Below are 19,470 nucleotides of genomic sequence, written 5' to 3' on the forward strand. Positions count from 1 at the left end.
GTCAGGCCTGCTGACTTGGTTGATGCATGTCATTGTATCCCAATTGTGTGGATCGATGCTCATAATGTCAATCACTGGATTGTCTGGTCCAGACTCGATTATTTATAGACCGCTGTCACATATAGATGAAATATTGCTGAGTACTGCGTTAAACACCAGAAACAAACATCATAATATGTCAAGTGCATATTTTAATAAAATAACATTGGATTATCCCTGTCATTAGTTCAGTAGTATGTATAGCTAACACATGGTTAACACGGTCATGCTGGTGAACAGTCAGTTTTCTTTAGGACGCTATGGTCTTTATTATAGGTTTCGTTGATTGGAAATCTTCACTTATTGTAAATGTTTCTGTGGCAGTGAATTATTAATGTAGTTTGTAAATATTTATGCATTTACTTCGATACAGCATCAACATTAATACTGTATCGCTATCACGATGCATGATGATATCTCTAGGCTTTATGACAGAACCTGACTGCTTAAGGTTATGCCAGTTGACTCTGGATTCAACCACTGATCAACATTCCATGTAATTGTTTGTTTCCCTGTGGCAGGTTCACTGTGTGAATGAGGTGGAGACTCGGGGTCTGTCTGAGGTGGGCATCTACAGAGTACCAGGGTAAGTTGACTCTGTCTGCTGTGTGCAGCGAGGACGAGTACCAATATTGTGGTTAAATATCCCAACCAGCTATAACTTGGCAGCTGTCCTCTATGCGCCATCACATGAATACCATCTCTCCAGTATCCTTCATCTTCAAGTTGTTTAAAGGCTCATTGATGTATAGAGCTTGAAAGTAGTTCCTGCAAGGGATACCTCATTTGGATATTATCAAGTCATGATACCAAGTTTATTAGATTGGTTTATCGGATCGATATCACTTGCCATCATATGATAGAAGGTTAATCTTCAATAACATTTAAGACAATAGCTGTTTCAGCTTCAGGGATGTCTGTGTGTTTGTTGCAGGTCAGACAGAGAGGTGAAGGACCTGAAGGAGAAGTTTTTCAAGGGGAAGGGTGTCCCCAGGCTGGTGAGTGTCACGCTGCATATCCCTTGTGGGGAGTCCGGGTTAGGACAGCAACATATCCTTTGTGGGGAGTCCGGGTTAGGACAGCAACATATCCGTTGTGGGGAGTCCGGGTTAGGACAGCAACATATCCGTTGTGGGGAGTCCGGGTTAGGACAGCAACATATCCCTTGTGGGGAGTCCGGGTTAGGACAGCAACATATCCGTTGTGGGGAGTCCGGGTTAGGACAGCAACATATCCTTTGTGGGGAGTCTGGGTTAGGACAGCAACATATCCGTTGTGTGGAGTCCGGGTTAGGACAGCAACATATCCCTTGTGGGGAGTCCGGGTTAGGACAGCAACATATCCCTTGTGGGGAGTCCGGGTTAGGACAGCAACATATCCCTTGTGGGGAGTCCGGGTTAGGACAGCAACATATTCGTTGTGGGGAGTCCGGGTTAGAACAGCAACATGTCCCTTGTGGGGAGTCCGGGGAGAACAGATCCAAAACAACATATCCCTTGTGGGGAGTCCGGGTTAGGACAGCAACATATCCGTTGTGGGGAGTCCGGGTTAGGACAGCAACATATCCCTTGTGGGGAGTCCGGGTTAGGACAGCAACATATCCCTTGTGGGGAGTCCGGGTTAGGACAGCAACATATCCGTTGTGGGGAGTCCGGGTTAGGACAGCAACATTTCCTTTGTGGGGAGTCCGGGTTAGGACAGCAACATATCCCTTGTTTGGAGTCCGGGTTAGGACAGCAACATATCCGTTGTGGGGAGTCCGGGTTAGGACAGCAACATATCCCTTGTGGGGAGTCCGGGTTAGGACAGCAACATATCCCTTGTGGGGAGTCCGGGTTAGGACAGCAACATATCCTTTGTGGGGAGTCCGGGTTAGGACAGCAACATATCCCTTGTGGGGAGTCCGGGTTAGGACAGCAACATATCCGTTGTGGGGAGTCCGGGTTAGGAAAGCAACATATCCTTTGTGGGGAGTCTGGGTTAGGACAGCAACATATCCGTTGTGTGGAGTCCGGGTTAGGACAGCAACATATCCCTTGTGGGGAGTCCGGGTTAGGACAGCAACATATCCGTTGTGGGGAGTCCGGGTTAGGACAGCAACATATCCCTTGTGGGGAGTCCGGGTTAGGACAGCAACATGTCCCTTGTGGGGAGTCCGGGGAGAACAGATCCAAAACAACATATCCGTTGTGGGGAGTCCGGGTTAGGACAGCAACATATCCGTTGTGTGGAGTCCGGGTTAGGACAGCAACATATCCCTTGTGGGGAGTCCGGGTTAGGACAGCAACATATTCGTTGTGGGGAGTCCGGGTTAGAACAGCAACATGTCCCTTGTGGGGAGTCCGGGGAGAACAGATCCAAAACAACATATCCGTTGTGGGGAGTCCGGGTTAGGACAGCAACATATCCGTTGTGGGGAGTCCGGGTTAGGACAGCAACATATCCCTTGTGGGGAGTCCGGGTTAGGACAGCAACATATCCCTTGTGGGGAGTCCGGGTTAGGACAGCAACATATCCTTTGTGGGGAGTCTGGGTTAGGACAGCAACATATCCGTTGTGTGGAGTCCGGGTTAGGACAGCAACATATCCCTTGTGGGGAGTCCGGGTTAGGACAGCAACATATCCCTTGTGGGGAGTCCGGGTTAGGACAGCAACATATCCCTTGTTTGGAGTCCGGGTTAGGACAGCAACATATTCGTTGTGGGGAGTCCGGATTACAACAGCAACATGTCCCTTGTGGGGAGTCCGGGGAGAACAGATCCAAAACAACATATCCCTTGTGGGGAGTCCGGGTTAGGACAGCAACATATCCGTTGTGGGGAGTCCGGGTTAGGACAGCAACATATCCCTTGTGGGGAGTCCGGATTAGGACAACAACATATCCCTTGTGGGGAGTCCTGGTTAGGACAGCAACATATCCGTTGTGGGGAGTCCGGGTTAGGACAGCAACATATCCCTTGTTGGGAGTCCGGGTTAGGACAGCAACATATCCCTTGTGGGCAGTCCAAGCTATGACAGGTCCACAGCAACATGTCCCATGTGGGGAGTCCTGTTAAAAAAGGTCCACAGCAACATATACTCAGTGAGGACTAAATTAATGGGGTAGTCCGACTCTGTTGATTGTGTCTTCTGGTACCCCATCAGCTTGGGACTTTCTGATAATATCAATCACTGGAATGTCTGGTCCAGGCTATTATTTACAGGCCATAAAACTGCACTATTGTTGAGTGTGGCATTAAACAGAAAACAAGAAATCATAACTGATTGAAGGTGTCCATAGCTTGTGTTCGTCCCATGCTGTCAGTGACCAGTTGTCTGATGCTGTGTGTTTCGTTCCCAGAACAACATCCTGGATATCCATGTGGTGTGTGGTTGTCTCAAGGACTTCCTGCGTGGACTGAAGGAACCGCTGGTCACCTACAAGCTGTGGCTAGAGTTTGCCCAGTCCGCAGGTAAGTGATGCATCCTCAGCCGTTGAAATTCACACTTGCCCAAGACTACTAAATTGTGCCGAGGACAAGTAACAATCCAATGATAGCAGTCCTCATTGACTAGTAGCATTTGAGGGTTATAATATTCTGAACCAGGTTTCAATGCTTAACTTTTGCTACAAATTTCAACTGAATAAAGCCAACAGAAACTGTAAACATAGTAAACATTCCTGTCCCATTCAAGCAGGACAAGCTACAAACTCTGTGGTGACATAAGGTTTACACTTGTTCTCCGGACTAGTCATAAAAAACGAAGTTCTAAGGCTGCTCAGTGTTGTCCAAGATTACACATGCTTGAAAAGACCCTGACTTTGGATGTCAGAAATTTGACGACCATTCTTGATAAATATGTCACAATTATATTTCCTCCCATAATGCATGATGTCATTAAGCAAAAGATTTGTCCGTAACTCAAGTGTAAAATTATATTGATAGGCTGATGTATGGGCTTGAATGAAGTATGTCCTTACAAATCTGTTTGAAAGCTCAACATGCTCAAGTAGCTCTTACTTTTGCCTTAAAACTTTTGCTTTGAAAATGTGGTTGCTGAAGATTTCTATGAACCATGGTATTGAAGAAACATCATTGTCAACCATCAGAACTAGAAAACAAACAAAATATTGGAACTGTATTGGCATCGGCACAAGTAGTAAATAAAGGAGTGTAAATCCTTAAAAACAAATTCTACATGTGTCCCTGTCCTTGCAAGATGTCTCTGTCTGGAAAGCGTACAATATTTCTCCACTAAACTTGACACAGATAGGTCTAGTGTCGAACTGGTGCCTTTGTATAGTTATGCAATCAATAGAACTAGGTGACGAGGGATATCGATGACTTTGTCCTCTTGTTTCTGTATTTTCCTTGTTGTATTTGTCAGTATTTGATCATGTCATGAGTTGATGGACTGGTGTGTTTGTACAGAGATAGCTGACAGGGAAACCTCCCAGAGACATCTGTACAGCCTGGTGGAGCACCTGCCACAGGCCAACAGGGACACCCTGGCCTTCCTCTGTCTGCATCTACAGAAGTAAGTCTCCACACAGGGGTCCATTTAACTGCTGGCATGTTGACCTGAGCCCAGTTAAAATTACAAAGGAAGGCTTGCAGAAACGTTCACACCTTCTCTCTTTATGTCCAATTTTTTTAATGGCATTATCTCTGTAGAATGACAACCGGCCTCCATTTTGTAATGTTGTGTTCAACAACTTCTTTATTTAGACATAAATCGCCATGAAATGAGGCAAACGGAAGCCAAGATTTAAAAGGGTTTTAGGGTTGAGGAGTTCTAAAATTTTACACGACCTCAGGTTCAGCCAGTTTGTGGCCACCATTTAGTTGAAGGCCAGTTAGTTTGGAGAAGGGTTGTAACTTTTTAAAGGACCAAGCCTTGCTGTCTACATACACATTGTTAAATCTACCCCAGCCACAGGAACACTACCGGGGTAGCACGGCTCACTAGAACGTGTTATAGTCAGACTCACCTTCCCAGCTGTGTTCATCACTATCCCTACAGGTTGGTCGTGGTTATAACTGACTTGTACCCAACTGTCGGGTGAGATAATCTCAGTGAATTTATTTGTAACACTCAGGTTCAGACATGGTTAGATTATCATAAGTCTATGTTAAAGTATGACAAAGACTTAGCATTAAGATTGCTTTGTGGAAGGGGCCCAAACTCCAGTACTGGCCTGCAAACATAACTGTGTTCACCTACATTGTTTATACGCCTAAGGTTCTGTACTTACTACTTAGTAACTGGAATGTATCAACTCCTGGTGCACCTGTCATTTTCAATGAAATGTTTAGTTGCATCTTTGTGTCTGTTACATCAGCCCCTCCCAACATGTCATTCAGATCGATTAGAAAATGTTTGTGAAGGCATGGTGAATGCTAAAAAAAACAGTGGTAATTGCTGCAATATATAAGAGGCTCTCAAGAATGGAACCCTGTGCTCCAGGTGAATTTGGCTGCTTTGGCATTATTTCATTTGAAAATCAGTTTGTAGTTGTATCACATGATCTTGCCTCAGCACCCAGATGAAATCTTTCATGATAAAAATCATTAATAAGTTTGGACAAGTGAGTTGTTTTAAGGACTAGTGTGTCATGAATCTGTAAGCAGGGTATTATCTCAACCTGCTAGATCATTATTATATATGTATCACTAATAACTAATGTCATGGCTCTGTAGAGGTAACCTGTGTTAACCTGATAACAGGACCAATACATAGGAAGAGGCTTATTGCTTGGATTCGCTCGTCACGCCGAAGACCCGGTTTCGATTCCCGACATGGGTACAATGTGTGCAGCCCATTTCTGGTGTCCCCCGCCGTGATATTGCTGGAATATTGCTAAAAGCGGCGTAAAACCATACTCACTCACTCACTCACTCACTCACTTATTGCTTGGTTAGGTTTTTACATTGAATACAATCTCAAAATATGGTATTATAATACCTCAGAATATAAGAGAGAGAAAAAGAACTATTAACAAGATAATTATTTTTACCCAAATTGCATGCCAGGGGAACTTTGTTTAGAATCTTGGCTAAATCCCTGGTAAGCTGTATGTGTGATGTTGCAGGATTGCGGAGTGCCCCGAGTGTAAGATGCCCATCAGCAACCTGGCCAAGGTGTTTGGGCCCACTCTGGTGGGATACTCCACGCCGGAACCGGAACCCATGCAGATGATCAACGAGACACGCAGGCAGAACATGGTGAGTGCACTCTGCTCCACCACCAGTCACTGTATCGTGCTCATGTATTGTCTAGAGTTGGGCCCATGAAGATCTGGAAGAATAGGTCTTCAGCAACCCATGCTTGCCGTAAAAAGCGACTATGCTTGTCGTAAGAGGCGACTAACGAGACCAGGTGGTCAGGCCCGCTGACTTGGTTGTTGAATGTCATCTTATCCCTATTGCATGGATTGATGCTCATGATGTCAATCACAGGATTGCCTGGTCCAGACTTGATTATTTACATACCGCCGTCATATAGCTGGAATATTGCTGAGTGTGGTGTTAAACGACAAGTCAAATCAAAGGTCTTGAGTAGTGTATTGTTATTGTTGTGATAGTGAATGGAGATTAAATTGCTTTTGAATGAAGCTGTTTTCGTACTAAATTAGACCTAAAATTCTTGTGACATCCTTGGATGTGTCTTTGCAGGTAATGGAGAACCTGTTGGAACTGTCTGGTGAATTCTGGGTGAAGTTCCTCAATATTGAGGACACCAGCTTGTACCCACTAGACCCCAACACACCCAACACCCCCGACTGCAGCCGAGCAGGTAACTCAACCCCTCCACACGGTCCTCACATGTACATATCCCACTTGGGTCTTCCACGGTGGCCCCCAGTAAACTAGGGTTGTCCTCTCAGAGTCAACTGAAACTGGAATGGGTGTTCAGGCTCACAGACTTGGTTAGTTACGTCTCATGTGGTAATGGAGTCCATTGTCACTAAACCAGTGACTGGTTTGTCTGGTCTGGACTTGATTATTTATAAGCTCCCTGATTTAGCTGGAACATTGCCTGATGGCTGTGTTAAACACCCTTCACTCACACTCTCGCTAGGGCTGGGACGATACACCAACTGTGTTGTCTGATACGTGTAATGATACCTTGCTCACGCTCTGATACGTATCACGATACTTATCTGTTGTTGGTAAGACCCGTGAAGATTCCGGGGTAGAATAGGTCTTCAGCAACCCATGCTTGTTGTAAAAGGTGACTATGCTTGTCGTAAAAGGCGACTAACGGAATCGGGTGGTCAGACTCGCTGTCTTGGTTGATGCATGTCATCGATCCCAATTACGTGGATCGATGCTCATGATATCAATTACTGGATTGTCTGGTCCAGACTCGCCGTCATATAGCTGGAATATTGCTGAGTGCGGCGTTAAACAACAAACCCACCAACCAACTGTTGTTGGTAAAGCATCTTTTTCATAGACAGGATGGCCAAATACCTGGCACACAGACTATTTACAGTTGGCAGTGCAAAGTATGGTGCAATGGATGAAAATATTTAATTTTCACTACTCATTATCACTGGTAATTAGTGTTTGGTTTAACATTTATTAAAGAATACAGTTAAGGTAAGAATCGATACTTTTCAATTAATGTGTGATTGTGATCAATTTTTGTTTCGTGTAGTAACAAATCGTGATGCATCAGTGTATCATCCCACTACTGACTCACTCACTCGGGGCGGGCGGGTAGCCTAGTGGTTAAAGCGTTAGCTCGTCACGCTCGACCCGGGTTCGATTCCCGACATGGGAACAATGTGTGAAGCCCATTTCTGGTGTCCCCCGCCGTGATATTGCTGGAATATTGCTTAAAGCGGCGTAAAATCAAACTTGCTCACTCGCTCACTCGCTATTACTTTTTCATATATATCTTCTACACTTGTAAGATAAAGTTATGTAAACAAAGTAAAGTAAAATGTGTTTTATATGTCTTCGAACTGATTATGATATTGATGCTCGTACTGATGATTATATAGCAGTTCCCCGAAGTCGACTCGGTCCAGTACTTACCCCTGGTTCTTACGAGGCTGAGACGCAGAGAACACAGACCTGGTCCAGAAACACAACACAGCAGACTCCCAGGTAGGAGCCGGCACCACACACACACACACACAGATGTACACTAGGGGGATTTCATGGTTTTATCAAAACTATTAAATATTTCACATTAAAGATATTGATGAGAATGTTTGTTCATCTACAATACTTGATTTGTTAACTTGAGTTGTAAGGAAAAGTCTGTTCAGTCAATAGATATACTTAAGTAACAAGCTTGACCAAAATATGTTCACAGATGACAATTGTAGAATAACGCATGAGGTACGAGTGATTACGGAAAATGTCACGAGTGAAATTATTGGTTTTAGTTCCAAGCTTTGTCTGAGAGTAATTATAGGCCTGTCAAAGATATTCTGCATATTGGTTAAATGAGCAAAATGCTCACAGTATTTGACAGCCAATCGTCAACAAGATTATCTGACTTCAATGATAATGGACATGTTACAAGGTTTGATGAGAGTGAGTTCTTTGTTGGCCTGATTGTGTGCCATGTTTAAGTTTACTGTAAGAAGAAAATACATGCATTGACATTGAAAATACTTTTTATTGCAGTTAATATTTATGTTGATAAACTTATATCCTCAGTTTTGTTTCATGACTAATGTAGATTACCTGTTAGTGTCATGCAATACAGCTGTAACCATCTCACCTCTCTAGCATCACTAACCATCATCTGTCTGATGCTCTATACATACTGAGTCACCCGTTCAGTGATGTCCTGTGTAGTTGGGACCGTACCTGACAATGTGCTGTTAGTGTCATGCAATACAGCTGTAACCATCTCACCCGTCTCAGGCATCACTAACCATCATCTGTCTGATGCTCAATACATACTGAGTCACCCATTCGGTGGTGTCCCCCATGTGGTTGGGACTGTACCTGACAATGTGCTGTTGGCGTCATTCAAAACAGTTGTAACCATCTCACCTCTCTAGCATCACTAACCATCATCTGTCACATGCTCAATACATACTGAGTCACCCGTTCAGTGATGTCCTGTGTGGTTGGGACCGTACCTGACAATGTGCTGTTTGTGTCATGCAATACAGTTGTATCCATCTCACCTCTCTACTCTCTAGCATCACTAACCATCATCTGTCTTATGCTCAATACATACTGAGTTTCCCGTCCAGTGATGTCCTGTGTGGTTGGGACCGTACCTGACAATGTGCTGTTTGTGTCATGCAATACAGTTGTATCCATCTCACCTCTCTACTCTCTAGCATCACTAACCATCATCTGTCTTATGCTCAATACATACTGAGTCGCCCGTTCAGTGATGTCCTGTGTGGTTGGGACTGTATCTGACAATGTGCTGTTAGTGTCATGCAATACAGCTGTAACCATCTCACCCGTCTCAGGCATCACTAACCATCATCTGTCTGATGCTCAATACATACTGAGTTACCGGTTCAGTGATGTCCTGTGTGGTTGGGACTGTATCTGACAATGTGCTGTTAGTGTCATGCAATACAGTTGTATCCATCTCACCTCTCTACTCTCTAGCATCACTAACCATCATCTGTGTACCTCAACATGGCCAACACATACTTAATCGCCCGTTCAGTGATGTCCTGTGTGGTTGGGACTGTACCTGACAATGTGCTGTTAGTGTCATGCAATACAGTTGTATCCATCTCACCTCTCTAGCATCACAAACCATCATCTGTGTACCTCAACATGGCCAATACATACTGAGTCACCCGTTCAGTGATGTCTCTACCTCCCACACCATCGCCCTTCTCTTTAACCCCCTTCTCCACCACCACCACCACACACAGACGTGTGGTTCATTGGTGCACTTGTTCTCCCAACCCAGATATACCTCCTAGGACCATCAGCTCAAAATGAAGAACAGTTATGGGTGTTTACATTAATTTATGTAGTGCTTTGCCAAGCTTGTGCCAGGGTTTGTTATCAAATAATGATTTGATGTGGATACATTGCGGTTCTTTGTGTTTATGTCATGGCATGCAGTATAATCCAGTTTACATCCTCTCCTTTGCCTCATCTGTATATGCAAATCTTCCCTGGCGTATGTTTAACTGCAAGTAACCATAGTAACTATATGCTGGAACTAAAGTGATTGAACTTGTACTTAGTTGTCCTGCCTTAAACTAACAATCCTTGTATATATGGCATAAATATATCATGCTGGTTTAATACAGATATATATTTATCATCCTGTGTTGATATGTCGTCCTGATTTACATATATCATCCTCATAGATATATATATTGGAATACATACATCACATATCGTCCTGGAATCATGCTTCTCACCCCGCTCGTCTGTCTGGTCAGCTGTGGCTGCATGCTGTTACCTTCCTTTCCTCTGTTGGTAGGCTGATGCCGCCATTAAAACGGTTGGCTCCGCTTGCAGTCAGTGAGAGTTCTATCTGAGGCCCAGGTCTTATTTTAACACCTTTTCTCAGGTAGGACAAAAAGTACATGGCCCAAATATATCTTCTCACCTTCTGTAATCCCTGAAAAATATATCAGAAATATATCAGTCGGTTATCGAGACACCTTTGTGCAAGAGGTCATTTATAATACAGAACATAAAGTGGAGAAATAAGTTATTTGTGTGTATATTGGTTGCATTATTGAGTTGCTAAACATTTCCCCCAGCTTTACGTATGTCTTGCTCCAGACATCCCAGCTCCCTACGCTTGATACCCACCCTCCCTCCTGTGTGTAACATGTCTACAGGGGGCAACTGGAATGCAGGTCAACAGTTGCCTGTGTAAAGCAGGTGGTTGACTGATGGTTTGCCAGACATTGAAACATTCTAGATCCATGGGGTGGGCACAGGTGGCCCAGCTGTCTGAGGCATCGCGATTCGCTGTGCAGAGTTGTCACGCCAGAAACCTGTGATTGTGGGTTCGAATCCCAGTTCTACCCGATTATGTTTCTAGGTTTGTCAGCACCATACCCGTGCTCCTGGGTTTCACCGAAGTGCATCACTTTGGGCTTCCCTCCCACATTCAGCTGACACGCTGCGATATAACTGGAACACTGTTCAAAGTGACGTTTAACCCAACTCACTCACACACTCTAGATCCATGACCATTGGGCCTGTTGTCATATCACCATATCAACCAACATGGGAAGAACTATTCGACAGTACCTAGTTTTTGCCACGATTGATCATCTTGTTTAAAAACACAGGTGTTTTCTTTGATTGAAGACCAGTTTTAGATGTAAACGTAATTACTCGCGTCTGTAGAACATGATCGTCAGCTGAATCCCCTGCAGGGAGTCAAGGGTGCAGTTGTACAAAGAGATCTTAGTGCTAAGGTGATCGTAACTCACATACCTGAACGACAGTCATAGCGCTAAGGTTGTTTTGTACAACCGCAACCAGGCATAGAAGAGGTTTGTCATTAGAGGTGACTAAATGGACCAGTGACTTGGTTTATTGCATGTCATCTTGACCCAGCGTCATGAGACGTTGCTCATAATATCGTCCATGTTAGAAGAGGTTTGTCATTAGAGGTGACTAAATGGATCAGTGACTTGGTTCATTGCATGCCATCTTACCCCAGCAGCATGGGACGTTGCTCATAATTTGATTGTTGTTGCAGTAAATAACAGGCAGCTGTCATAGCTGGAACACTGCCAACTTTGCACTCGGCTAAATAGCAGGGTCACACTGAGCTTGTTCTGTGGAGATGGGTCATATGTGATGAATATGGAGATGGTTCTTGTCTGGAGAGCTTGCTGGTATCTGCTTAGGGGAGCAATCTGATTGGGTTGATAAAGACTTAAATGAAAAGACACATTTAGTTTGCAACTAGTTCTGAGATCGAATGAACACGTAGCATCATTTGCATTCTGTTAATATGATCTCTTATATAGGCTGATCTGAAAGAATGATATCTGCATTGGTACTTACCTTCCATGTCAATTTCACAATTTGTTTTTTCTTCTGCAGGCTGCCATCTCGACACAACAACACAACACAGAGACCACGCCAGTTCTTCACATCTCCGTTTGTGTCCAACTAAGAAGACAGCTCTTGTCGTGTTTACAGAGCTCTTGTGTTGTGTTTGCAGAGCCCTTGTCATGTGTGTACAGAGCTCTTGTGTCGTGTGTGTACAGAGCTCTTGTGTCATGTGTGTACAGAGCTCTTGTGTTGTATGTACATGCTGCCACACCGCCATGACCTGCAGACATCCTTGTATATAGTGTCAGCCGACGTCTCAAGCGACTGGCCGTGGTGTGGACTGTCCACTATTAGTCAGTGGTACAATGATGTAAATACTGCCTGCCTGTACAGTAATCATGTTGCAATACCATTACCGTGTTGTGCAGTAATTAAAGGTATAAAGGAATCGTGTATCAATATTTGTGTATCATACATCAACTGACAGTATCCTGTAGGTTCCACTGTTGTAGAGTTTCATGTCTTGTGCCGCCACCCCCTCCCTGTACATGCACCCAACTAATCTTGGTGAGTGGTCACGGTCTTAGTCTCCAGGATTATCTGGTGATTCAGCATCTGATATTTATCTCCAGGCTGTCGTACAAAACAACCTTACCTCTACGACTGTCTTTAATCAATGTTATGGTATGGGAGTTACGATCACCTTAGTGCTAAGATCGCTTTGGACAACGGCACCCACAGTCTGTCTTGTGTATAGCTGGGTAACTTTGTGTTTATATCCTGACAGTAGCAGGAATGCAACTTGCCACTAACTCACTGGCCCTGGTCAGTTTGTCTGATACTAAAGGTATCCCGAGTGCTAGTAGATTTTCAGACGTTTTAGGGGGTGTCCTATTTTGTTGTACTATTCCAGGACCCATTCCACAAGTGATCCTAGTGCTGAGCTGATCCTAACTCCCCTACACAAACCTAAGACAGGCACAGTGCTGAGATTGCTTCTTGGGGTGGGTCCCCGGCTGATGAATGTTTCAGGTTAAGTTGCACTGCCGCACTAGATATGTACTTGTTCTTGACATCAGATGGAACATAGACCCAGTCAGAGCTACCTCATAGAATTACAGTGGTCTAGACTTCCATGTGTCAACGATGGGGTTTGAAATTGAAGATCACAACTGCTGAACTGAAATATGATCAAAACTACTGAAGAGAAAGATAGAAATCGTTCACAGTGATTGTTTTTCTTGCCATATTGTTCCAGTCAGGACCATTTGATGTGTCCATAGTGGTGAAACCCTGCCCTGGGTTTTGAGGATGTTGGTACATGTACAGAGAACTGTAGAGATGCAGGAGCCAGTCTTTGCAGTGCCTGTCACAGTGTCATCAGATTGTAGCCGGTTTAGGCCTCTCCTTTTCTGTTTTTTTTGGTTTACAAACTTGACAACCATAAGAACAAGTTTGAATTTATTTTTATTTTCCTGATATTTGTTGGAACAAATTAGAACAGATCACCCATTTTTTAAATTATTGTTGATCAAATGCATTGTATATAGATTATCTAGCCACTACACCTTCAGAGTACACTATCTCTGACAGAAGTAAATATTTGTGCTACTGTTAAAATATCAAACATCCTGCCTGCACTATAAACATGACGAATATGCATGTATTTTCACCACCAAACTAGCCATCCTATCTTACTCCTGGGCCTGTATTTCAGTAAACTTACACTAAACCTTTGACCCATTCCCGTTGTTCTTGCAATCTCAAATTATCCGCCCTTGATTTTATCAGCAAAGTTAATTTGCTATGCTACCCAGTCTAATGGACCAATCAGAATATGAGTTACGATCCAGCCTCAATGTTGGGTTGGCGAGTTATTTGACGTTTGATTGGTCAGTAAAATGTTAATGAAAATCAAGGGCAGGTCATTTGAGATCGTGAGAACCAAGGGGATGGATCCAGGGATAAGTGTAGGTTTACCGTACTGTGAGCGCAGGAGATAAAGAAGATGAAATCCATCATACCCAAAATAAGACCTTGCCAAATAACATTGAAATTGTGCTCCTAAATATGTTTTTATTTTGATCTAGCCGATCCTAGCTGAGTGAACAGTAAACCTCAAAATTAAGTATGGTCTCAATATGGCATTTACCATGTTTCTACCTTGGCATGGAGTCTAAGCATTGAGCTGGGATTAGATTCCTGTGAGTTTCAAGACATGAGAACTTTCAATATGTGTAACGGCTGCTTTAGACTGTGTAGCTCATAGTTAGCTCCACACGTAGCTTAGCTCCCATGTGTTTGTGTAAAATGTACACTTCCCACCTCGTTGCAGAAGATGAGGACATGTATGCATTAGCAATATTAACCCAGTAACAAATCTCTGTACAAATACTTTCATTTTCCGGTGTGAGCTGAAGTTGCCTGGAACCCATGTAGAGAATGCAGGACATTCCTAGATGAGTCCAGTCAAGTCAGTGGAGAACTAACATACTGGGTCCCGTTCCACAAAGCAATCGTAGCGCTAAGGCGGTCGTAACTCCCATACTTTAACACTGGCTTACAACTGTTGTAGAGCTACAATCGCTTTGTGGAACAGGGCCCTGTGGTCCGTTCCACAAAGCGATCTTAGCGCTACGACAATCGTAAGGCTATGTAAAGTATGGGAGTTAAGATCGTCTTAGCACTACGATCGCTTTGTGGAACGGGGCCCTGGATGTGCAGATAGGGACGTTGTGGTATCTGAATGCTGCACGCTGATGCTTTATTTATGTGTTTGTTGACACCATAGTGCATGATGGTAGCTGTCCAGTCTATAAATGGTGCCTCTTCAGTACCGATACATCTGTCTGGTTGACTTTTGGTAACTTTCGACAAAACAAATTCCATTCAATTGAGTTTTATTTTTTTCACTTTATCTAGGAGAGCGATGTCGTTCAGGGTTTAGCCTTGCTGATTACAGTTGGTCAGAACTGGGGATGAATTGCCAATGATTCTTATTGAAATCGCTAAGGTGGTAATAATTACCGGTAATAATTGTAACTTTTTCTGTTCAAATATTATCTGAATAGTTTGCCAAGATGGTCTCACAGGCCTTGTCATGGTAATGTATTGAATACACATTGTTGGTCAGTACATTTGTTAGAGATAGGAAGTAACTTATCATCAGATTAGTATATCTGTTTTCCCACTTTAAAAAAAAAGTTGATTGGATGTTCATTCAACCACTTTTTTAAAGTGTTACTTTATAACCTTACAGAATCATTGTGTTTTCGGAACTTACATTCTGACATACCAGACTGTCTTGCATTTATTCCAGCGACACAGTACAGTTCAGTTAATCTTTATTCAGGAAACCCTGTCATCCGGACAAATACTGTTGAGGATGTCTATTTATAGTAAACGGACGTAACTCATAACCGATGATTTGATAACCCGAAAATATGTTTATCCAAACATTTTTTCTTGGAACTACCATCTGGATTAACAGGGTTTCACAAGCATTTAACAAGGTGTCACTAGGGTTGTTTTTGAATGCATGAAAAGACCCACAGCCATAAGTAATTATTACTACATTTATTTATCAAGTATATGATTATGTAACATGCTGGTTGTGTTGAAATACAGGGTTAATATTTGTTGACAAACTGATAATTTGAGGTCAGCCTAAAGGGGATTTTAATATCAAATGTATAAATGCATGCAGTATACATATTTTGGGGTTTAGGAGTTGTTCCCGAGCCTCATTGATTACCAGATGTATGTGCTGAGACGTACAGCCTCATTTTCGATTTTCGGAGGGTGGCCATGTTTGTGTTGTCATTTTACCTTTCTTGCTTTTTGTACAAATCATTTTTTCTAGTGACGTTGCACAGCCGAGTAGTCAAGCTTGCCATATTGAATGCTTCATTTATGACTACTATCTATAATTTAATATAATTATGTAGTCTCGATCAGCAATAATTAATGTGTTCATATTGGTTTTACTGTCTAGTAAGTAAAATATCCTTTCTTTTTGAGTGAATCAATATTTGATGCTGTATGGGGCCTTAATGAATATTATAGAGAAAAGTGCATTTCAGAAAGCTGTTTTGAAATGGTGTTTTTGTGATATGCAAATTATTATGGATCACAACATTAATGCATGATTTACCAATATTATCCCACGTTTTTCCAGGAACCATGCACTGGGTGTTGGGAATGATCCTTTTACGCTGCCATTGAACACAAGGTACTTTGATTGATTTCAAATACCAGGAAGTTTTTAAGAGGAAAATTCTCACCAGCCAGTGATTGTGTATCTGTCTTCATTTCATAACCATACAAACTTCATTTCATAACCATAAAAACTGGATATTTTATTGAAATATACTCACTGACAAAAGAAACGTGAATACCATACATGTGGCTAATATATGAAGAAATACTCGTATTCAAGAGAGATTAGATTAGTTCAATGCACAAACGAACATACTGGTATGTTGTGTGAACCGACGCTCACATGTGACGCCATAGATCCACTATTTGTCTCGTTGAGGGTTAACAAATAAAGTTTGGAAATCATGTGCAGGATATCGTGATAAGAATAAAGACATGCTGTGGTAACACTTGACTGATTGTTAGTTTTGTCATTAAGTGGTACACATTGAAAACATCTTCTTAACGTAATACTTCTCCATATGTTTCTATGGATCGCGTTTCTTTTGGCGGTGAGAACATATTGCACATACATCTTACAGTGGTAGATGTCTACCAATACCATTGAGATTCACACTATAGGAAGCCAGGTTCTTCCTGCTGTTAACTGTCGTGAAGGTAGGGCCCACTGTGTCCTTGCAGCTATTAACATGCTCTGTATTCTGCTGATGAAGGGATGGGGTTCTGTTAGGCCAGGACTAGTTAATTATCTGTTTGTTGGTTGTCCGTTTTCTCATGGTGACGAGATAATTGGGAGGAATTATTTTATTACCATGAATATGTCTACAGACAATTTGTTGTCCTTAGGATATCTATAAGTCTGTGCATTAGCTTTCTTTGATTGGCGATTGTGTCTCGGGAGTAAAAAGGTTGGTGCATGTAAGGATCAAAAGCACTTATCACTTAAGAAAATTGCCATAAAAATTTGTTTTTATTTTTCAGTGTATCAAAGAACATGCCACTGTTTGAATGAGAACTTCATTTGATAAGACTTTTACATTTTGTGCATGTTTTATGAACATACCCCTTTTTGGGGGAGTATTTGTTCATGTAAGAAAAACAAAATTTATTAGTGATGCTGACACAAACATGTTTGTTACGCAAACTTTACAGGAAAGCAATGGGAAGTTTCCAAAGTGGTAAAATGCTTTAGTGTCCTGAGTGTAGCTTGAAAACTGACAAAAAGTACATTTTCAATGGATGACTTTTAACCATATAAATCTTTGTGTAGATAAGATGCTTGTCAATCTTATTATTTGTGTCTTCAAATGTTCATAGATGGATATATGGCGAAAATAGTAGCATTATGTATTTGATCTCAACCTTTTTCATGAGATACATTTGTTTATCAAAGAAGTGAAATCATGGACTTGTATAGTTGGAAACTGATTTATTATTTAAGTGAGATTGTCATTCTCATGGCATACATGGTGCTTCTTACCTTGATAAGTGCATGATGTAGACTACAAGCAAGTAATTATCTGTTCGTGGCCTAAGGGACATCATACAGCTCACTGCGGCAGTGTTGCTGTTACATGATGAGTACCTTGTCTCTCTTTCTGCTACCCCATGTTACCTATCTCTACAGACTGCTGTCGTTCTCTTGTCTTTCACTCCATTCCCACATATCTGTGAAATAAATACTTTTAGAATAATCTTGTTTTTTCCTGTTTATTTGTGTTGGTAACAAGTGAGCCTGTGAATGTTGCTAGTCTACAGAAGTTAAGCAGGACTGAAGACAGTAGACAGGTGTGCCTGCTCTCAGACATTAATACTTCACAGGCTTGTATACATTGTTCCTGCATCTGCAGAAGAGCAATACCATATGCTCTTATATGCAATTCCATATGACAGGCCTGCAGTTCATTGAGTCAGGACCACACTCCAGCTATATGATAGAGGCCTGTAGTTCATTGAGTCAGATAGGCCGAGTAGCCTTGTTCATACGTTCGCTCATCATGCTGAAGACCCAGGTTCAATTCCCGACATGGGTACAATGTGTGAAGCCCATTTCTGGTGTACCCCACCCTGATATTGCTGGAATATTGCTAAAGGTGGCCTAAAACTGAAGTCACTCACTCACTCAATGAGTCAGGACCACACTCCAGCTATATGACAGGCTGGTAATTAATCAAATCTGGGACCCGTGAAGATCCGGGGTAGAATTCATCTTGGTTTAAACATATTTTTATTCATTGAAATGAGTTGGGATTGGTGAACAAGCTTTACAGCTTATGTTAACACCGCTCCCATACACCATATATTCCATATTGAAATGAAGGATGTGACGTCATCGATATAGACAGTGTTTAAATAATATGTTTGTACATATTACATCAAATACAAATACAAAGTGAACATAAATAGAAAGTTACAGCTTGTGTGTGTCCACGGACCTATATAAGTCCGTGGTGTGTCTAACAAGTCGTTTGTAACAAAAGTAATAGTCAAGTTGTTTGATTGTTTGTTTAACGCCGCACACAGTAATATTCCATTTATCTGACGGCGGTATAAAACAACAAACCAAACCAAAACCTATGGGATGCCCACATCCAAAACCTAACAACTAAATGCAGTAAAGACCTAAACACGCTAAGATGCCTAACTGGCTCTAACTGGGGAGCATCCAAAGATACCCTCCTCTCACTCTAAACAACTCTCTATCAATATTCCAGCAATATCACGGCGGGGGACACCAGAAATGGGCTTCACACATTGTACCCATGTCGGGAATCGAACCCGGGTCTTCGGCGTGACGAGCGAACGCTTTAACCACTAGGCTACCCGACCGCCCCCTTTATCATGAGGAACACAACCTTGTATGTACTTACTCCTTCATCAGGTGAATTAATGCATGAAGCAGAGAACATATATATGTACATGTAAGAACAACAAAAGTAATATGATAACAAAGGTGGAAAGTTAACAAGGGAAGAAGCCAACAGATAATTGGCCCTGAGAGGTGATTACCGAGGGACAAACGGAAGCCAACACTTAACAGTAAATTAGCACTGATAGTTGATAGCATTGGACAACTGAAAGCCAGGATTTCAATTATCACTGATTTGTAATAGGCAATGGATAGACGGGAGACCGGGGGTAATTAGCACTGATAGGTAATAGCATGGAAATTGCAATAGACAAATAGGTTCAAACAAGTGTTATAACCGAGACTTCGCACTTAATTTGAATAAAGAAGTTGTTCATCCATATATCTGTAACATTATCTGTATGTTGAAATCCCCATATTTCAGCTCCATGGGTAAAAATA

At 42.3% G+C, this 19,470-nt stretch overlaps 1 protein-coding gene across 5 annotated transcripts in view; it reads left to right on the forward strand.

Annotated features, from left to right (window-relative positions):
* The window catches only part of LOC124135095 (rac GTPase-activating protein 1-like), a 40,601-nt gene extending 22,747 nt beyond the window's left edge, over window positions 1-17,854 (forward strand). For all 5 annotated transcript variants that reach the window (XM_048389155.1, XM_048389159.1, XM_048389164.1 and 2 more), the window contains 8 exons: window positions 561-625; window positions 974-1,037; window positions 3,380-3,491; window positions 4,452-4,557; window positions 6,113-6,245; window positions 6,696-6,816; window positions 8,033-8,138; window positions 12,051-17,854. In XM_048389155.1, the coding sequence (XP_048245112.1) occupies window positions 561-625; window positions 974-1,037; window positions 3,380-3,491; window positions 4,452-4,557; window positions 6,113-6,245; window positions 6,696-6,816; window positions 8,033-8,138; window positions 12,051-12,123 (780 nt within the window). In that variant the 3' untranslated portion in view covers window positions 12,124-17,854. The remainder of the gene's footprint in view (window positions 1-560; window positions 626-973; window positions 1,038-3,379; window positions 3,492-4,451; window positions 4,558-6,112; window positions 6,246-6,695; window positions 6,817-8,032; window positions 8,139-12,050) is intronic.
* The last annotated feature ends 1,616 nt before the right edge of the window (window positions 17,855-19,470 follow it).

The sequence above is a fragment of the Haliotis rufescens genome, unplaced genomic scaffold (assembly GCF_023055435.1).
Source record: "Haliotis rufescens isolate VD_foot unplaced genomic scaffold, xgHalRufe1.0.p SCAF_10, whole genome shotgun sequence".
NCBI classification, from domain to species: Eukaryota; Metazoa; Mollusca; class Gastropoda; order Lepetellida; family Haliotidae; genus Haliotis; species Haliotis rufescens.